Source organism: Protopterus annectens, chromosome 7.part0 (assembly GCF_019279795.1).
Source record: "Protopterus annectens isolate FY-2018-M chromosome 7.part0, PAN1.0, whole genome shotgun sequence".
In the NCBI taxonomy this organism is placed as follows: domain Eukaryota; kingdom Metazoa; phylum Chordata; order Ceratodontiformes; family Protopteridae; genus Protopterus; species Protopterus annectens.
This window is the reverse complement of record NC_056739.1, coordinates 1962090220-1962111023: the sequence shown is the minus strand read 5'-3', so window position 1 is coordinate 1962111023 and position 20804 is coordinate 1962090220. Positions and strand designations below refer to the sequence as shown.

General features: G+C 42.3%; 1 protein-coding gene across 1 annotated transcript in view; it reads left to right on the top strand.

Annotated features, from left to right (window-relative positions):
* Nucleotides 1-20804, top strand: part of IGF1R (insulin like growth factor 1 receptor) — a 1987642-nt gene that overhangs the window by 1584473 nt on the left and 382365 nt on the right. The window contains exon 12 of the mRNA XM_044078384.1: nt 16961-17097. Within this exon, the coding sequence (XP_043934319.1) occupies nt 16961-17097 (137 nt within the window). The remainder of the gene's footprint in view (nt 1-16960; nt 17098-20804) is intronic.

The following is a 20804-nucleotide window of genomic DNA, read 5'->3' as shown; positions in this document are numbered from 1 at the left end:
TTAGCTTGACAAGTCTGATCTGTAAAGCCATGGAGCATATTATTATGGATCTCATAAACAAGGACATAAGCAATCTCTAAGCATTTGACCCTACTCAGTTCAGATTTGTCAGGGGCAGAGAACCTGGTTGACATCTTTGAGACCCTCACCAAGGCCCTGGATGAGGGAAAGTCAGTACATACAATTCACCTTGATTTGGCTAAGGGCTTTGACACAACCCCCGACTTGGGCATCATTGAAGAGCTAACTCAAGTTGACGTAAATCCCTATCTGGTCAGGTGGGTGGCCAATTAGCTTACTGATAGGACCCACAAGGACAAAATAGGCACCACCTCCAACAGCAGATCTGTCACTAGTGGTGTTCCCCAGGGATCTGTCCTGGGACCCCTATTGTTTGGCATCTACTTCTCAGAGGTCCAGGCAAAGATAAAGGCCCTGTGGATGACCAAATTTGCAGATGACTGTAAGTTGGGTGCTGTCATTAACACCCCAAATTATGTTAACATACTGCAAGAGGATCTCACAGCAACAAATGACTGGTGCCAAAGTCATGACCTTAAGTTAAACGCAAAAAAATGTATCGTCATACTATTCGGCAAAAACACAGCCCCTGCTGATTCATTGTTTGTCCGTCTTCAAAAGGAGCTCTGTAGCTTTTTCTGTATTTTATTTTATCTTTTTAAATAAAAAAGGTAAAGTAAAGACAACTTGAAAACCACCTTTTCTGTGCTGGATAAGATCCAAGGATTCCCTCAGATCATTTCCCCGAACCCTGTTATAAAGGATATGATTTCCATTTCACAGATTCACTTTATTTATTATTTTTCTGTTGGTGAGAATTGGTATCAAAGTCATCATGCATGGAAAAATGCTCTGCACCACTTTACAATTGCCGTCAAGTCTGAGGTGGCTGCATTTTGTATAAATGATACTTTTGGCAAGGTAGCCATGAAGAAATGTCATTCCAGCTTTGGCCAGATAGCCTTGAAGAATCATCTGTCTAGCTGTATGATTCCTGATTCCAGAAGCCAAATCTTCTTTGGTACTCAGTTCTTCAAGATTTGGCTTCTATAGCCTTTACATTTTTGTCTTTTAAGACCCTGACCTCTTGAGAGGCCGTTGCTGTTTTTAGGAATTCTGTCAGCCGTTATGCCCTCTATAATCCTCCTTAGTAGGACCTAACAAATGTTGAGTACTGACCATATATAATTTAATTCAGAAGACACCTTGCACTGAGTACTTAATTGCTTCCATGGTATCACCTTATGCTTGGACAATTTCTCTTCCTACTTTGTAGATGGATGTCCAGATAGGTCTGGGAGGTTTGTAATTTTTGTATCCCTGTTTCTTTATCTGTTGTGGGTGTGCTGCTTCAGTTTAGTGCGGTTTAGAGCAGAAGGAGCATGAGGCCGAGCTATGACCTTGTTGTAGCATCTGCTGATAGGAGTCACTTGCACACACTTCCAAGCACAGTAATTAGAGTGTGTTATGAGTTTTACGCTGAGAAGGTGGTTATTTGAAATCACAGGCATTACCTACTGTAAAGGGCCCTCTCAGAGGTCAACCATAATAGTAACTTCTATGTTATCTATTGTACAGTGTCTTAGTCCTGTGACTTTTTATCTTTGTGCATGATGATGATACAGTTTGCAAGACTGCAGATGACGGATTAGGCTAAAGACTTTTTAGAACAAAAGGTGCCAGTTGTACTGTTGCTTGCAAAATAAATGTTGGATCCAGCCATACAGTTGGAACTTGGGAATTCCCTTCTCTCCACCAAAACTGGCCCATTCCCTGATAAATGTCCGCAGTTGTGCTTGGCTATCTCATCTGGTGTCCCAAATATTCTACAACACTTGGTTTGTCAAAGTTTGCACTCTTCATGTCACTACTGTATACATTAAAACAGTTGTCATATTTCTGAGGGCAGTGGAACTGAATGCAAGTACAGATACTGTGACACTTCATATCAACACAGAAAGCCACATAGGTGTTGTGGTGCTTGAACAGTAGAGGTATTACGCGTCTCTTGAGTAAAGTTATCACAATTTTGGAATGCGCCATATTGCAAAATATATTTTCAGGTGGTGTGCATTCCAGGAAGGCGAAACTGTCTGACCACCTCTTAAGAAATCACATACTTCTGGCATACAGTTCACAAATGGATAGAAATGGTTTTCAACTGCTGCTAGCTTAATAGTGATATAAGTAATAGACTTCGTTGATGATCTAGCCTGCACTCAGATTTTGAAGCTCTTTTTAGCAGAGGGAGTCTGATGCTGGGCTATGACTTGAAAAGCAGCCTTGCATTTTCCTTTCCATGGGGATGTAATCTGCTGTTTACCTTTCCCAGTACCATTAGTCCAAGAAGGTATTACTCAAAACAAAATTGTGTAGGGCAGAGCAGGTACTGATCACTCATATGGCTTTAAATGCCTTAGTACAGCCCTTCTCCTTTCAGACTTGGAAACATATTTTGACAGCAGATATGGAACTCAGGAGCCACTGTATTTGCTTATGAATTGGACACATTGCTGGTCTTGTTTTCTCTAGAATGTTATTAAGACCACCCTAAATACACAGAATATCTTCCCAAGGATGGTCTTGCATATGTTCTTTTTATTTTTTCATCTCCATGTTTTTGACCACCAGTCTTTTTAAAGAGGCTGCTGCTGTATTTATCATGTCCCACTCATTTCTGCCTGCTTTCCTCAGTACTGTAAATAAGACTTTCTGGCTCATTTTGTACATCATCTGCAAAAGATGTATGCAGCATTTTTGTACCATTCTCTCAACAGCCTGTTTTCTTTCTATGAGATCACTGGAATTGTTGAACCATTAGTAAACCATCTCTGTCTTCCTCTTCCAGAGTTTTGACTTTTAGCCCATTTTTGGTGAAGCAGTCAATCCTAGCTTCTTAGTACTGCAACTGAGTGGATGGCAAAGGTTATGATGGGTTTGTGATCCAGCAGTTCAAGATAATGACCCCCACTTTATGCTTTCTAACATCTAATGGACCTTGTGCTGCTGCATAGATGGAAAAGTTTGTCAACCACTTTGTTACCCAAGAATGTTTGAGGGGGGCTAGGGAACTGAACCGTTGCACTTTGTTGAGTTGAAATGCTCTAGTGATGGAAGAGATACCTTGCATTTGATAACTTTACTGTGGTTATGCCTTTCTTGCTTGTCCTCCATTTTCAGCTGTTCCCTGCAGGGAGAGTTGTTATGCCAGTAGCAAGGGCCATTGTTGTGTCCCAGCCTAAAGCATGTCATAATTTGGGCTTGCAGAGCTTACTCTTAAGTGTTAGTAGTGATTTTCCTCACAGTAAGATAGTAATTATGTAGTAAATGGTAAAAGAAAAAAAGTTGGCAGTGCAGAATATTGATTTCAACAATAGTAAAGAAAGTCTTTCAAGGGGGTAGCCCACAGCTCCTCCACTTTCACCTCTGAACGTATTAAATATGAGATTGGATAGCAGTGGGGTATGGGTAAATGTCTTTAACCTCACAGATGTTCATCGTGTTAAACTGCTGCAGTCATTACACTTGGGTTATCCTGCCGTCAGGCGGTCCCACAGTCGGCCAGAGTTCCAAAGTCTTGGTCCGGCGTTGGTTGCTGTCGCTTCTTCCCTGACGTCAGTGCGCCAGGGGTATACAAGATGCATCCGACGCCATTTTCTTCAGTTTTTCTTGCCGCACGGTGCCCGAAGCAAAAGCAGTTTGCAAGTGCCGGTCGGCCGACTCCTGAGATTTTCGAAGTCGAATTTCAGATCCGAAGTCTTCAATAAAGCTAAGTACCCTGTTGGGGAAACTTTTTTCTTGCCTCAGACCGATGTCAGAAAAAGTTAATAATTGTATTTCTTGTGGGAAGCAAATACCTCATAAGGACTTCCACTCTTACTGTATTCCATGCCTAGGCCCTGATCACGACGTCGCTAGTTGTCGGTTTTGTGCCAGATTTAACAAACGCACTATAAAACGACGTTTTGATTTTGCTTTGCACTACTTTGGCTGAAGGTTCAATTATACAATGCCGTCGGAACAACCGATGACCGCAATTCATAAAAAATGCAAGGACAAGGATAAAGACAGGCATCCGAGGTCCAAAACCGACGACGAACCCTCTTCTAGGCCAGTCGCCTGTTCGCCGGTTCTCAGTGAGGCGCTTACACAGCCCCTGACACTCGCTACCTCAGAGCCACAGGCCGCCTCCAACTCCCACGTGGAGACGACTAGGCCTCTGGAAACTCAAGGTATTGGGCCTACGGAAATTAATCCCTCAGATGGGTCCAGAGCTGCTGAGCAGGCATTGGCTTCTGAGGGTGTTTTCAGACCTTCACAACTTACCATTAAAGCACCAGCCAAGACAAAAACACCATTAAAGACAAAGAAGCAACTGCAGCATTCTCCTGGACAGTCCTCCATGCCTAAGAAACAGATGCTCAAAATGGCCGAAGACCTCATTACTCTAATCAGGGGTTCCCATCCCCCTCCTGAGAAAAGGCCTAGGCAGGATACAGACTGTGATTCCTCTGATCAGGTTTCCATTTCCTCTGATTCCTCTTCAGACCAGGGATACTCTATACCCCCCTATGAGGACTCTGATGCTGAAGAATCTATCCCTTCAGCCTCTCCTCCTGAGGATTACTCTTTTGGGGAAACTTTACATACCATGAGGGAACATTTCCATTGGGAAAGTCAGGATTATTCAGAATCCAAGAAAAGGCTCAGGGACTTTCTTTTATTGCCTCAGCACAGGCACCTTGCTATTCCGCCTGTTTTAGATATTGTGGATGATGTGTTCTCTGAATCCAGCTTATCTCTTGATTCTTTGCCCCCTGCACCCAGCCATACCAGATAGGTACTATAGAGTCCCTGACTCTCACAAGTTTCTTTATAAAAACCCTTCTTCTGACCCAGAAACCATTTCCCAGGGTCCCAAAGGGGTTAAGGCTTCCATTGCAAAAAATCCAGTCCCCTCTGACAGAGATTCTAGAGCATTGGATAGATGGGAGGAGAAAGTGTACACTTCTGCAACTTTAGCAGATAGGGCTTTAAATTGCCAGTTTCACATGCTTAAGTACCAACAGTATTTAATGGCTCTGTTAAAACAGAAAATGTTTACAAGCTCGGAAGCTCCTGACTATAAAGAAATGCAGGATTTATTGCATGCAGTTGAACAGGTGGGAAAACATACTCTGCAATGTGGTTTTGATTCTTCAGAGGCCTCTTGTAGCAGTTACAGGTTCTGTGATTCGAAGACATGCTTGGTTAAAAGAACAGAGTTTACCTGATCATGTTAAGGCAAAATTATTGGATGTTCCTTTACAACATGATACATTGTTTGTTGTTAAAGCAGAAGAGGTGTTAAAGAAAATGGAGGATAAAGCTAAATCTATGCAAACAGTCAAAGATTTCTTACAGGTACAGCCACCTCGATTTAGCAGAAATTGGCCTACAAAGAATTGGTCCTTTCCAGTGTCAGACAGGCCACAGAGAGGCAGATACAGATGCCCAAGAGGCAGATCTCAACCCCAAGGCTCTAACAGACAACGACAGTGGGGGTACCCCAACCCCAAAAGGAGGTGAGGACAAATCTCAACCATACAGGAAACAGTCCCAATGACTTCCCCCTTCGTACGCCAAGCACTTCCCTTTTGGCAGCACCCTTAGGGGGAAAACTAGCACTTTTTTATCAAAATTGGCAAACCATCACCCAGAACAAATGGGTTCTGAATATTGTGTCTCAAGGTTACAGGTTCCACTTTCACACTTTACCAAGGCTAAAAGGAATGCCAAACCTGCCACAAAATCAATGGGCAGAGGCTCAAAAACAGATATCAGCCCTCATGGACATGAGAGCTATTCAAAAAGTACCACAGCAGGAACAAGGACAAGGATTTTACTCAAGACTCTTCCTGGTCCCCAGAAAGGACAAAGCCTGGAGACCCATACTAGACCTTTCAACTCTAAATACTTACCTGGAGGTTCCGAAATTCAAAATGTTGACACTACAGCAGCTTCTTCCCATGCTGGGCAAGAAGGCTTGGCTTGTTACTCTGGACCTCAAAGAGGCATACCTGCATGTCCCTATCAGACAAAATTGCAGAAGATACCTCAGATTCAAAGCTGGTACAATGCACTACCAATTCTCTGCACTGCCCTTTGGCTTATCTACTGCACTCAGGGTCTTTACAAAGTGCCTGGCACCAGTAATTGCATTTTGCAGACAAAAAGGAATTCAAATATAGCCATACCTAGACGACTGCCTCATTCAAGCAGAGACAAAGGACATTCTTCTAAAGCATCTGGCATTTGTAAAAAGGTTGCTAATTTCTGTAGGGTACACAGTAAACGAAAACAAGTCAAAACTAGTGCCCTCACAACAGATAATATTCCTGGGTGCCAGCTTAAATACAACGGCCCAGATGGCTTGTCTCATGCCAGACAAACAAGGACAACTGACTCAATATTTTCAACTAATGGCAAAAAAGTCCCATCTCCCTGCAAGAAAAATTCTGCAGGACCTGGGATTCATGGCATCCTGCATACTACTAATTCCATATGACAGACTGCATATGAGGAAATTACAGTGGTACCTAAAAAGTGTTTGGACTCAGCACTCTCACAGCTTAGAAGCAGTAATACCAATAATTCCCTGCCTACAACAGGAGTTTCGATGGTGGGCACAGGCATGTCACCTCAACAAGGGTCAGCCTTTCACTCTACCCACAGCCAGGAAGACACTAACAACAGATGCTTCGGACTACGCCTGGGGAGCACACATGGCAGGAAAATGTATTCAGGGCAAGTGGACCACAGACCAAATGCATCTTCACATCAATCAAAAAGAGATGTTGGCTGTTCAAAATGCCCTAACAGCTTTCAAGGACCTTCTGCATCCAGGACATTTATTATTAAAGACAGACACCACCACAGTAATGTGGTACATAAACAAGCAAGGGGGCACTCATTCTTACCCCCTATGCAGGCAAACCATGACCTTGTGGAACACAGCTCTAACTTATCAAGTTCATCTGCAAGCACAATTCCTGCCAGGAAAGAAAAATACTCTGGCAGACGATCTAAGCAGAAATATCATGGACCCTCACGAATGGAAACTGAATCCACAAATCTTCAGCATGGTAACGCAAAAATGGGGATGCCCAGACATACATCTTTTTGTCTCCCCACTGAATTGCCAACTACAAAAATTCTGCACAAGGACTTATCACACACAAGCATGGAAAGTGGATGCTCTCTCGTTCAGCTGGAAAAGCCTAAAAGTTTATGCCTTCCCACCACTGCCTCTCCTTTCGAAGGTACTCCTGAAAGCCAGGCAAGAAAAAACATAGATGATCGTGATTGCTCCAGACTGGCCACGCCAACACTGGTACCCAATCTTAAAGAACTTGGCTCAAGGCCCACCATGGATTTTGCCTCAATTTCCACACCTTCTGACTCAGCAAAACAATCAGATCCTGCATGCTCAGCTCAAAATCCTAAACCTGGCTGCATGGCAGATTCATTAGTCAAACAGGCAGCGCCTCTCTCTAAAGCTGTTATGGATGTCATTTTGGAGGCCAGGAGGCCTAGCACCAGGAAATCTTACTCAGAAAAATGGAAGAGATTGTGCGCCTCGAACCAGGCTCAAAACCTTGACCCTCTTGTCCCAAACATTCCTCAGATTTTACAATACTTAACTGAGATGCTGGACAAAGGCCTATCCTTCTCATCAATTAAGATCCACGCCTCTGCCGTTTCAGCACATTACAACACGGATCCTCCTTTATTCTCTCATCCCTTGCTAAAGCAGTACCTCAGATGGGCTAAAAACATAAGACCGCCCCGGAGAGCACCAACACCAACTTGGGACCTCAATTTTGTTTTGGAAAAACTGACCCTGCCACCTTTTGAGCCAGCCAATACAGCCGATCTAAAATTTTTATCATGGAAAACAGCTCTGCTCCTGGCAGTAACTTCAGCATGAAGAGTCTCAGAGCTACAGGCATTAATGGCAGTGGAACCTTTTATAATTTTTCATCAGGACAGGGTTTCTTTAAGGACAAACCCTACCTTTATGCCAAAGGTGGTATCTAGTGTGGCTCTTAACCAAACCATCCATTTGCCAATTTTTTATCCAAACCCCCAGAATAAAGGGGAGAAACTTCTGCACTCTTTGGACATACACCGGCAGCTATGCATCTACTTGGACAAAACAGAAGCTTTCAGGAAAACTGAGCAACTGTTTGTAGCATATGCTGCAGGATCACAGGGCAAGGCTTTTTCAAAGCAGACTATCTCCAAATGGATAGGATACTGTATTCGTTACTGCTACACACAGCATGGGAAATCTGTCCCTAATAACATTAGGCCACATTCTACCAGAGCAACAGCCACCTCAACAGTCTTTCTCAGAGGAGTACCTACCAAGGAAATTTTGGAGGCTGCAACTTGGAGTTCAGTGCATACCTTTACCAAACATTACCACTTGCCTCTTTACTCTAAATCCAGAGCAGGATTTGCCACTGCAGTTCTGCAGGGCCTCATAGCCAAACCTAACTGTTTACAGACCAGCCACCCAACCTCAGCTTTGGGATTCTACCCAAGTGTAATGACTGCAGCAGTGTAACATGATGAACATAGTACAGTTTTGTACCTACCATAAATGTAGATGTTCGAGTGTTCACACTGCTGCAGTCCAGGTTACCCTCCCTCCATCCCCTCTGTCCTAGCTGGACTTATCTATACCTTTCTATCCTATACAACCTTTGTGGTGTATTTGCTTGTAACTGAAGGTATCGTTTTCTTTTTATATATATGTTTTATTAGCAATATGTGTTGCTTACCTACTTGGGGGCACCTGACATCTGGGGCAAGAAAAACTGAAGAAAATGACGTTGAATGCATCTTGTATACCCCTGGCGCACTGACGTCAGGGAAGAAGTGACAGCAACCGACGCCGGACCAAGACTTTGGAACTCTGGCCGACTGCGGGGACCGCCTGACGGCAGGATAACCCAACTGTAATGAGTGCAGTGTGAACACTCGAACATCTACATTTATGGTAGGTACAAAACTACTTTCTGGAGTCTTGTTGGTTCTTCATGTGTAAGTAGGTGTTAAGTCTGGTTGATTAATCCTGTTTTCAGTGCTAACCACAGTAATCAAAATTGTGCCCCCCCCCCCCCATAAACAACTGTAATGATCCAAATTCTTGCTGCGACTCTAAAAACATTGATTTGTTTACGTCACCTCTGTCTAATTCCTTGTTTCTTAGTGAAAATTCACTTGTCAGGTGGTTTTGTCTATGTTCTGACATAGTTTTGTAAACCTGGTTTAAAATGCTTAAGTCCTTCATTTCATCCGTTACCAGCATGTGGTTGTGAATGCTTAAATTTTGTCCTACAAAACCCTCTTGATAGCATTAGTGACTTCTGAAAAACGTGCTCTAATTTGCACAAAAATGATTATTCAGTGTCCCATAATGACAATGCCAGTGTAAGCAGACTCTTCTTTTTTTGACAGATGATGTTTGTATTCTGTAAATCACTCCATTCAGTTTGCATCCTTTTCTCAAAAAAACGGAGGATAAGCAGAGAATGATTGCTTCATATTGTAGACATTCAGAAATGAGAGGATATCGGAAACACTAATCAGTTCTACAGTTTTTCATGAAGGGAGAGCCTGTGTCGTCTGTTATCAGACAAAAACCCTAAGTAGCTGGCCCTACGGTGTTACTTTCTGCTTTGACAGATTCAACAAAACACTTGAAGCCCCTTTCAGGGGACACTCCAGTAAGGCTGCTATCACTTCTGCTTGCGTTATCTTGTGCCCCAGTTAACAAAGTCAAGTAAATAAATATTTAAACTTGGGACAGACTTGTCTGTGCTGAGGTTAAATGTGCACACTTGCATAAATTATTACAAGGTAGGTGCACATTCTATTGGCAGTGCAATTTTTTAGTATATAGATCAGTTGCAAGGGGGTCAAGCATTTGTTCACCACCGTCAGTTACTCTTTAATACTACACTGAATTATACTGTGTAGTCTTAATGTGTTACTATCTTGACTCTCCTGTAAGAAGATATTATATTTGTATGGCAGTGTTCATAATGGGTTGGTGCTCAAGGAAGAGATTACTGCTGTAGTAAGGGTAATGATCCACTTTCTTCTTGTTTTAGATTTAGATATAGAATTTGATTTTGCAAAGGCCTCAAGTGTTTTGCAGTAACCAGAAATGTATCCTGTATTGGCTTACACTAGGGGATGGCAGCTGCTCAGTGAAAGTGACTAGATCTCATGGATAACTAAGTGTGCCAAAATCCAGATATTTTCATTTACTGCTGTAGTGACTTCTCCTGCAGTAGTTAATGCTGTTGAATATAACCACACAGAGTGTAGTGCGTCAGTAAAGCAGTCTACCTGAACTGAGCAGGTCATAAGCATATAGTATTGCCTACATGTCTGGATTGTCAAATTAAGTTATGATGAAGGAAAAAAAAGATGGTATTGCGATGGTCCTTTATGAACTCCATGGACTAGTGTGAAGTGTTTTTATTGTTTAGTTTGGATCAGGCTTCTCAAAGTTTTGATGCTAAAATAGTTTTTGAATCTTGTATACCTTCTTTGCTAAGTATTAAAAAAATGGAAATTGTTTGCAAAAGCTGTTCTCTAGTCTGCTGGTCTAGGAGTAAAGTGTCTGTCTGTGCCATTGGTTATATGAGTTCAGCTGTTGACTTTGGGAGTTGGGATAAGATTCAAATAAAGTGCTCATAAATTAACAGTCTCCTTGGGTCACAGGAGAGTGATAAACCTATTGTGACAGAGACTGGCATAAGCACTGTCAGCAGCTGTGTCCAACTAAGGGGATTACAGCAGTCCACACTGAAGTGTTTAGTGACACAAAATTCAGTAAAAGCAGCCTAATTGGAGAAACAACCATGGACACAGCATATAAAGGTATCGGGCCTCCGGTGTCCTTCACTCCTTCCTGCTTTGAACACTTCATTATTCTTTGGCTGTCCCTTGATTCTTCATGCTCTGGTTGGTACTAAACACTAGTGTCTATATAAGATGTGGTACACAGTGCTACTGCTTTCATTTTTGTAAGCTGCCACTCAGACTTGATTGTGCATTGTGAAACTGTGATCCAGTGCAAGTCCTGAATGTTTGAATTTCTTATTTTATTTGCACTGTTGGTTGCTGTTTCCTTTTTCCTTTTATTTCTGACCCTTTACACATCTTGATTTAGTTGCTGTTGTCCTTTGCTTTGTTGGTGCTTGATACTAATGAATTTACAGTTAGTCACGTGAGGGGAAAACGTCTTCATTTTAAGTATGTGTAGTCCATTTACTTGCCTTTAGACAAGCATAAAACATCAGATTGTCAGCATATAGTAAATAAAATATTTTGTGTATTTTTTCTTGTAATATGTTTTTGTTTAATATAAATGTTTAAGGACTGACATGTAAAGTCTTTGAGGGGACCAAACATTGATGTTGAGTTCCTGGAAGATTGAATTGTGCAGTGAAAATTGAAAATTATGTGTTATAAATCAGCCAGATTAAGCCTTCATAGATAGAACCAGCTGGTACTGTATTCATTAAAGTGAATGGTTTGGGAAATGGACAACAGTACAGATTTCCATACTGGATCAGTCGAAGCCCGGGTTAACACAGACCACCACCAGTGCTGTTAGCTAACAGGGTGCTGCTGGAAACTGGGCTACTGTTAGCCGAAGGGGAAGGAGGAAAAAGAGGGGGGAGGCATGCTTAAAGCCAAGAAGAGAGGGGGAAGGTTAGGAGTGTGGAAGTGAGGGTAGGAACTTAGATTGTTGGCAGTATGACTGGTAAAGGGAGAGAGGTAGCTGATAAGATGGAGCAAAGGAGGGTTGATGTATTGTCCGCACAAGAGACCAGATGGAAGGGGAGTAAGGCCAGGTGTATCGGAGGCAGGTTCAATTGTTCTACCATGGTGTGGATGGGAGGAGAAATGGAGTAGGGGTTATCCTGAAGGAACAGTATGTCAAGAATGTTTTGGAGGTGAAAAGCATGTCAGACAGAGTGATGTTTATAAAGCTGGAAATTGATGGTGTGATAATGAATGTTGGTGCATATGCTCCTGAAGTTGGGTGTGTGATGGATGAGAAAGAAAAATTTGGAGCAAGATGAAGTGGGGAAAAGTGTAAGGCTGAGGGAATGGTGATTGGAGCGGCTTTCAGTAGGCGTGTAAGTGAAGGGAACAGAGGGAATGAGGAGGTGTTGGGTAGGTAAGGGTGTCAAGGAGAGGAATGTAGAAGGTCAAATGGTAGTGGATTTTGTGAAAAAGATGGACATGGCTGTGGTGAATATGTATTTTAAGAAGAGGGAGGAGCATAGGGTGACATACAAGAGTGGAGGAAGATACACACAGGTGGGTTATATCCTATGCAGGAGGGCTAGTCTCAAGGAGATTGAAGACTGTAAAGTGGTGGCAGGGGAAAGCGTAGTTAGGCAACAAAGGATGGTGGTCTGTAGGATGACGATGGTGATCAAGAAGAGGAGGAGAGTAAGGGCAGTGCCAAGGACCAAATGGTGGAAGTTGAAAAAGGATAACTGTAAGGTGGCGTTCAGGGAAGAGTTAAGACAGGCACTGGGTGGCAGTGAAAAGTTACCAGATAGTTGGGCATCTACAGGAGAGGGAGACAGCTAGGACATCTGGACAGTGTAAGGAGGACAAGGAGACCTAGTGGTGGAATGAGGAAGTACAGGAGTATATATAGAGGAAGTGGATGGCAAAGAAGTGGGATTGTCAGAGAGATGAAGAAAGTAGACAGGAGTACAAGGATATGAGGTGTATGGTGAAGAAAGAGATGGCAAATGCTAAGGATAAGACATATGGTGAGTTGTATGAAAAGGTGGTCACTAAGGAGGGAGAAAAGGACCTGTACCAATTGGCTAGACAGATGGACTGAGCTGGGAAAGATGTGTAGCAGGTTAGGGTGATAAAGGATCATGAGGAAAACACACTCACAAGTGAGGTGTGTGTTTTGAGAAGATGTAAAGAGTACTTTGAGGGGCTGATGTATGAAGAAAATGAGAGAGTGAGAGAGAGAAAAGGTTGGATGATGTAGAGATGGTGAATCATGAAGTGCAATGGATTAGCAAGGAGAAAGTAAGGACAGCTATGAAGAAAATGAAGAATGGAAAGGCTGTTGGTCCAGATGACAAACCTGTGGAAGCATGGAGGTGTTTAGGACCGATGACCGTGGAGTTTTTAACCAGGTTGTTTAAAGAAATCTTGGAAAGTGAGAGGATGCCTGAGGAGTAGAGAAGTGTATTTGTACTAATTTTTAGTAGTAAGGGTGATGTGCAGAGCTGTAATAACTATGCAGAGATAAAATTGATCAGCCACAGCATGACGTTATGGGGAAAGAATAGTGGAAGCTAGGTTTAGAAGGGAGGTGATGATTAGTGAGCAGCAGTTTGCTTTTATGCTGAGAGAGCAGTACAGATGCAATGTTTGCTCTGAGGGTGTTGCTAGAGAAATATAGAGAAGGTCGAAAGGAGTTGCATTGCGTCTTTGTAGATTTAGAGATAACTTATGACAGGGTGCCTAGAGAGGAGTTGTGGTATTGTATGAGAAAGTCAGAGTGGCAGAGAAGTATGTAAGAGTCGTACAAGGTATATAGGAGGTCAGTGTGACAGTAGTGAGATCTGCAGAAGGAGTGACAGACGCGTTCAAGGTGGAGGTGAGATTACATCAATGATCAGCTCTGAGCCCCTTCTTATTTGCAGTGGTGGTGGACAGGGTGACAATTGAGATCAGACGAGTCCCCGTGGACTGTGATTGTGGATGATTTTTTGATCTGTAATGAGAGTAGGGAACAAGTTGAGGAGAGACTGGAGAGGTGGAGATGTGCTCTAGAGGGGAGAGGAATGAAGATCAGCAGGAGTAAGACAGAATGTGTGTGCGGATGAGAGGGAGGACAGAGGAATGGTGAGAATGCATGGAGTAGAGTTGACGAAGGTGGATGAGTTTAAATATTTGGGATCGACAGTTCAGGGTAATAATGAGTATGGAAGAGAGGTGAAGAAGAGAGTGCAGGCAGGGAAGAGTGGGTGGAGGTGTGTGTCAGGAGTGATTTGTGACAGATGGGTACCAGTAAGAGTGAAAGGAAAGGGTCTACAAGATGGTAGTGAGACCAGCTATGTTATATGGGTTGGAGACTGTGACACTGACAAAAAGACAGGAGTCAGAGTTGGAGCTGCAGAGTTAAAGATGTCAAGATTTGAACGGAGTACGACGAGAATGGACAGGATCGGGAATGAGTGTATTGGAGGGTCAGCTCAGGATGGACTGTTTGAAAACAAAGCCAGAGAAGTGAGATTGTGTTGGTTTGGACTTGTGCTGAGGAGTGATGCTGGGTATTTTGGAAGACAGATGCTAAGCTGCCAGGTAAGAGGAAAAGAGGAAGGCCTAAGATAAGTTTTATGGTTGTGGTGAGAGAGGACATGCAGGTGGTTGTTGACAGAGCACGATGCAGAGGACAGGAAGAAATGGAAAGAGATGATCTGTTGTGGCAACCCCTAAGAGGAGCAGCTGAAAGAAGAAGAGTTTGGGAAATGGAATGCCCACTAAGTCATGTGCCCTTTCTGACCCGTTATAGAATGGATAAATAATGTTGGGGGGAATTTAGAAACTTCATTTTCTGTGGCATATTGGGATGAAGCTCTATGACCCAGGTGATCTGGGATTGATTAGCAGCTTAGTCATCTGAGGCACTAACAGAGGAAGGGATAGGCATTCCCATCCCAGGGAAGGAGAACAATGTGTGGGTGTTCCCATTGGTGATCTCTTCTGGAGGCTGGTGATGCTAACTTATGAGGTGTGTTTCTAAAGAATGGAAAAGGGTGGAGGATATGGCTGAGCTGCTGCAGAGGCAGAATGAAATGCTACACATCCCCCTTGCATGCTTGCCCCTCAGACATATACCATATAATCCACAAAGGGAGAGGGTAAAATGTGGTAGGTCACATAAAGTAAAGATCCTCAGCTGATGAAAATGGCTAGACCCCTTGGATGACCTTAAGCTTCATGACTGGTCTCAGCATAAAGTCACTAAGACTGGAGGAGTAAAGGAATTTGCTGACAGACCTGGCAATGGATGGGAACATGGGTAGAAAAGTCATTAGATGAAGCAAGGGGAGCGAAAAAGAGCTTAGACATTAGAAGCCTATTTCCTGCACAAATTATTCTCCATTTGTATGTGTTATTGCAGTTAATGCTGAGGCTGTATCAGTCATATCTGTACAGGTTGAAACAATGTTTTGCAATGGCTCACACTGTTTAGCACAGAGGATTAAAGGAATAAGCTGATGTTCACGGTTAGTCATCACACTTGGGTCATCCTGCCAGGGGTAGCCCTCGGTCGTGTTTCACTGTTGCAGTCATCACACTTGGGTTATCCTGCCAGGGGTAGCCCTCGGTCGGCCCGAATACCAGAGGCTTAGTATTTCTGCGTCAGTTACTATCGCTTCAGGACTGATGTCATGTTGTTTTTGTCTACTGTTCAACTTACCATACAGTGCTCTGAGACAAGTGGGAAATTGGGCTAGGATACTCTATGGTTGCATGGACAATATGTCTAGTAACTCCTATAAAACTGTGATTTGAAGATTTTAACTAGGGGCTGAGCTGACACTTTTTTTTTGCCACAACTAGGCTTTATTAGTATGCAGGATAGAGATATATTGCAGAAAAAAAAACAGATGAATCAAATAATACTATTGAGGATTTTTTTTTGTTTTGCCTTCAGTATCTTGGGTTTTGATTTTGCATATATCCATTAAGCATATTGTCATCACTCATTCAATTCACTTCATTTGTTTGCACTCTGGTCCTACAGGGAAGTTTAGTAGGCTTGTGCTTTTTTATGCCATTTTTGCTGTCTTTTAAGTTGTGTTTTCTTTTCCTCCCTCCCACAAGGTGCTTGAATTATTTTATTACAGTTTGTTCCTTACTACACAGCAAAGTACAGGATCTCTGCACTCTGGGATTGGAGGGCTTTTATGACCATTGATCCTCATGTCACCCAGCTGTCTACCAAGCTGTTTTGATAATGTTTTCTTACTTGGATAGCCAGTCTAACAGTACTACTGGTATAGATTGAAGGTTGGCCCAGGTTCAAGAAAGATCTTCATTACTGTTTTGAGAAATGCCAGGACAGAATTCTATTTGCCTCACCCATTGTCATTACGTGAATGAGACTTTGCTTTTGCCATCTTATCAAGAGGATTTGCCTCCATGTGTTTCACATTCAAGTGCCAGCACACATGGCTCAAACACATTTAGTAGCATGAAAAATGGGGTCTATATTAAAAGACTGAAGAGGTGTTTCAGCGAACACCTCTTGGTCGACATGTAATGAGCGAATGCAGTAAAGAGCAAACACTCAAAACAGCGATTTCTTTCCCTGGGAAAGAAATCACTTGGCCATCCCCATGTGTTTGCCCCTTTCTCACTGTAGTGCAATCTCGGAATTGGTATATTTAGTTAGGGGGGTGTGGGGGCCCGTTTGGAGCGTTCGCTCATTACGTGTTGACCAAGAGGTGTTTGCTGAAACATTTCTTCGGTCTTTTAATATAGGGATGAAAAATGTACAAGTGTAAAAGGACGCAATACCCAATAAGTGTTTGGGAGAGCAGTAACTCTGTTGAAGAAGGTTAATCTAATGAAATTGCCACCTTTGTTATTTAATAGATTTGTACCCAATACTTTTTAACCTTTAATAGATAGGTAACCAATATTGTTGATTCTTTTCTTTACAATGTTTCCAGGTGTTGTCAGCTGAACAAAAAGTGCTTTTTAATATTGTACCTATTTAATGTTGTGCTTCCTGTGAATTTTAACCGTTTCATTCTGATCCACCCCATTTGTCAGTATTAAGTAACCCATTTCAAATTACTTTGTTTTACAGAAGGGGCAGACAACATTCCTGGTGTGGTCACATGGCATCCAGAAGGGGAACAAGCTGTCCACCTAAAGTGGCATGAACCTCCAAACCCAAATGGGTTGATACTGATGTATAAAATAAAGTACGGGGTGCAAGGAGAGGTACGTGTCATTTATTTCAAGTGAATTCAGAAGTTGTGCACTTGGGACCCCCCCCCCCCCCCCAAGTCCTTTCATATAATTTAGGATTAAATCTAAAGTCTTTTGCTCAAGCCTAAGTCCTTCATGAACCCTTTACTATTCTAGTAACCCTAGATGTTTTTCTACACGTTTTAAGGTTGTCTGACCAAGGTGGTGTGTTCTGCATCAGTTTCTGTAGTGCCATACCCTTTGTTATTATTTGGATTAGATATCAACTGCCACCTATCTTATCTTACCATAATGTCAGTAACTTCAATCTGTCTGGAGACCAGTTTCTGACTGCACATCTGATCGTGCCATCATGCCTATAATTGTGTAAGTTGGTGTCTGACACACGTATCTTAAGAGGACTAGACCTAACACTGAACCTTATGACCCTGCTGCTTTTCTCCCACCAGTTCTAATGCAGTAGCCTCACTTCACTTCTTCTTAACTAGGTTCTAGTCCAGACCAGAAGTTTAGAGAGACATACTAGGCTTACTGAAGTCCTGAACATCCCAATAGTTTTCCGAAGACAGGCACTGTCTGAAGTTGTTAAAAAAAAAATAGGTAGTTTATGTGATGTGTTAATAAAATCTAATACTTTTTCAAAGGATATTCTATTTGGAAATGTGTATAGTTTCAAAAACATTGCTGCTGTTTACTTCAGAAGGTATAAGAGCAGTCAGTAGTCTCAGAGTTTAAGACAGTGGTATGTGGTAGCATATTTGCATACATCATGTACACATTGTCCAAGTGGGTAGTAAGAATAGTCATATGCTGGTCTTTGGTACCTTAGTCAGAGACGTGCTGTATGGCTTGCAGGAGTTTAGAGACTTTGCAAGACTTGTAAATGACATGAGAATTCCTGTAGTCTTTATGTAAGTAGTTCAGCTTTTTATTATTTTCATTAGTAATGATTCCTCGTTCTGTGCATTTCCCTGATGGTCTTTGCATACTGTGTCACTGTACATACTCTAGTCAGTTGATTAGTTTTAGTTTCTCACTGAATGTAACTGCCTGCCTCATTTGTTACAGGGCTGAAATTGCTGTTTTATTTAGACTGTTTTGTGTGTGCTTTCTGCAGATTTTGGGTGCTCACCTTTTTTCAGACACACACAACTAAATTTGTTTTATTGTTGCATAAGGATCAACGAAACATGCTGTGTCAATTTCATTACAAGTAATATTTTTATAAATGGGAACCAAATAAATATGAAATACTTCATTTTAATTTTTTAGTGAAATTTTAGTATTTGTTTTTTCATGTGGTCAAGATTCGCCTCAAAATTGCATTTTTTTTAGGTAAACACTTGTGTCAGAGAATAAGTTTTGTGGTTATTAGAAAGCACACCCATTTCTCTTGTACTGTACTTTGAGTTTTATAACTTAAAACAGTAAGCCAGTCCTGTATGATATTTTCAACGTTCTTGAGTTTATGGCATGGTCAGTTTTGTTTATGTGCTGCATCTCTTGTTATACAATAACTGCTCACGTCACCTCTGACCAAAATCGACTTATGAGTAGCTTGGTAGAAAAAATATATTAAGTAAAAAAACCCTGAAATGGAAAAAAAAAACAAGTTTCTCATATCACAATGTTCTGTGCTTTTTTGTTTCAGTAGAGTCACTCTGAGTGTTTTGTTTGTCTGATGAAGGCTGGAGTAACACAGCCGAAAGCGCTCACCATTTTTTCGTTTAAATACAGTGGAATTTACGGTCAGTTGCCCGCTCTTGTGTTTGTGCTACTGGACTATCTTTTATAAAGTTTGTTGTTTCTTGTTCATGTTTTGTTATTGTGTTTTAATTTATCGTACTTCAAAATGGCTATTGTGAGAACCGTCCTATTGACTTGATTTTGTTTTTCAGCTTCTTTGATTCCTCCTAAAATATGGTTTGGGTCCCTGTAATAAGGGATAACCCAGACATTCATTCATAAGTGAGTTTTTACTTCATTTAGTTACATGTGTTCTTTGTGTTTCACTGTTGCAGTCCTCACATTTGGGTTAAACCTGCCAGGGTAGCCCTCGGCCAGCCCGAATACCAGAGACTTAGTATTTCTGCGTCGGTTACTGTCGCTTGAGGACTGACATCAAGTCATCAGTGGTATAAGACGCCATTACATCAGTCTTTCTTGCCGTGGATCCCGAAGCAGAACCAGTTCGCACGAGTGCCGTTCGACCACTACCTGAGTTTTCATTTCCGAATTGAAGTTGAAGTCTTCTAAAGCGAAGTACCCTGATGCCTGCTTCAGTTGATTCGCAGGCCGCTACCGAGACACTTTTGAAGTCCGGTATGCCGCAGAACTCTTCTTCGTCTAAGGATCCTGTAGTCGTCTCTGTCTTGGATGGGTCTGGAGCTGCTGAGCAGGCACCGGATTCAGAGGAAGTCCTTCGCACCTCCGAATCCCGACACAAACCAATGTTTTCTTTTGCGACTACCGTTCTTTCAAAAAGCAGAGTTCCTTAGGCCCAGGGTTCGAACCACACCCAAGAAACCGACTACCCATTCTCAGGTACCTGCTACCTTGCCTCACTCTTAAATGCTTAAAATGGCAGAAGACCTTATCATGCTGATCAGGGGAAGCCAAGCTACCCCCTCAAAAAGGAAAAGAGATCTGTCCCCAGTAGTTTTGTCTGAACAAGAGTCAGATGAATCTGATGCATCTGACTATGAAGACATGCAGCCCCTCTTCACTTATGAGGATTCTGATGCAGAGGAATCCATTCCTTCAGTATCTCCCCCAGAGGATTTTCCTTTGGGGAAATCCTGTGTACTTTAAGGGAGCATTTCCAATGGGAGAGTCCAGACTACCCTTAGTCTAAAAAGACTCAGGGAATTCCTAGATCTTCCGCAACACAGACACTTGGCTATCCACCCAGTCCTGGATGTGGTGGATGATGATTTCCTTGAATCCAGCTTGACTCCTACCTCCTGCTCCCAGAAAAGCAGACAAGGTTCTACAGAGTCCCTGACTCATAAAAATATCTTTTTAACAATCCAGAAGCTGACCCTGAGGTCATTTCTCAAGGGCCAAAAGGGATTAAAGCAACCTCTGCAAAGAATCCCACCCCCTCAGAAAGGGATTCCCAAGCATTGGACAGATGGGGTAAAAAGGTTTACACCTCAGCTACTCTTGCTATCAGGGCACTAAATTTTCAGTTCCATTTGATTAAATGCCAGCAACATAGCTTGGAACTCCTTAAACAAAAAATGTCCTCCTTTCCTGCTTGGGCAGAATCTAAAGATTTACAAGACTTAATGCATTCTGCAAGTCAAGTAACTAAACACACCTAGCACTGTGGATGTTCTTTATGTCTCACTGTTGCAGTCATAACACTTGGGTTATCTGCCTGCAGGTAGCCCTCAGTCGGCCCAAATACCAGAGTCTTGGGATTTCTCTGTCGAATGCTGTCACCTCTTCCATGACGTCAGGTCGTCAGGGGGTATAAAAAATGCAGCCGATGCCATTACACCAGTCTTTCTTGCCGAGAAGGAGCCAGAAGCAGTTTACAAGTGCCGGTCGACTGCTACCTGAAATTTTCGGTTTTCTAGTTTCAAACCTGATGTCTTCTAAAGCTAAGTACCCCGTTGGGGATTCTTTTTACTTGCTCTAACTGATGTCAGAAAAAGATAGCAATTGTCTTGCCTGTGGAAAGCAAATACCTCATAGAGATTTTCATTCTTACT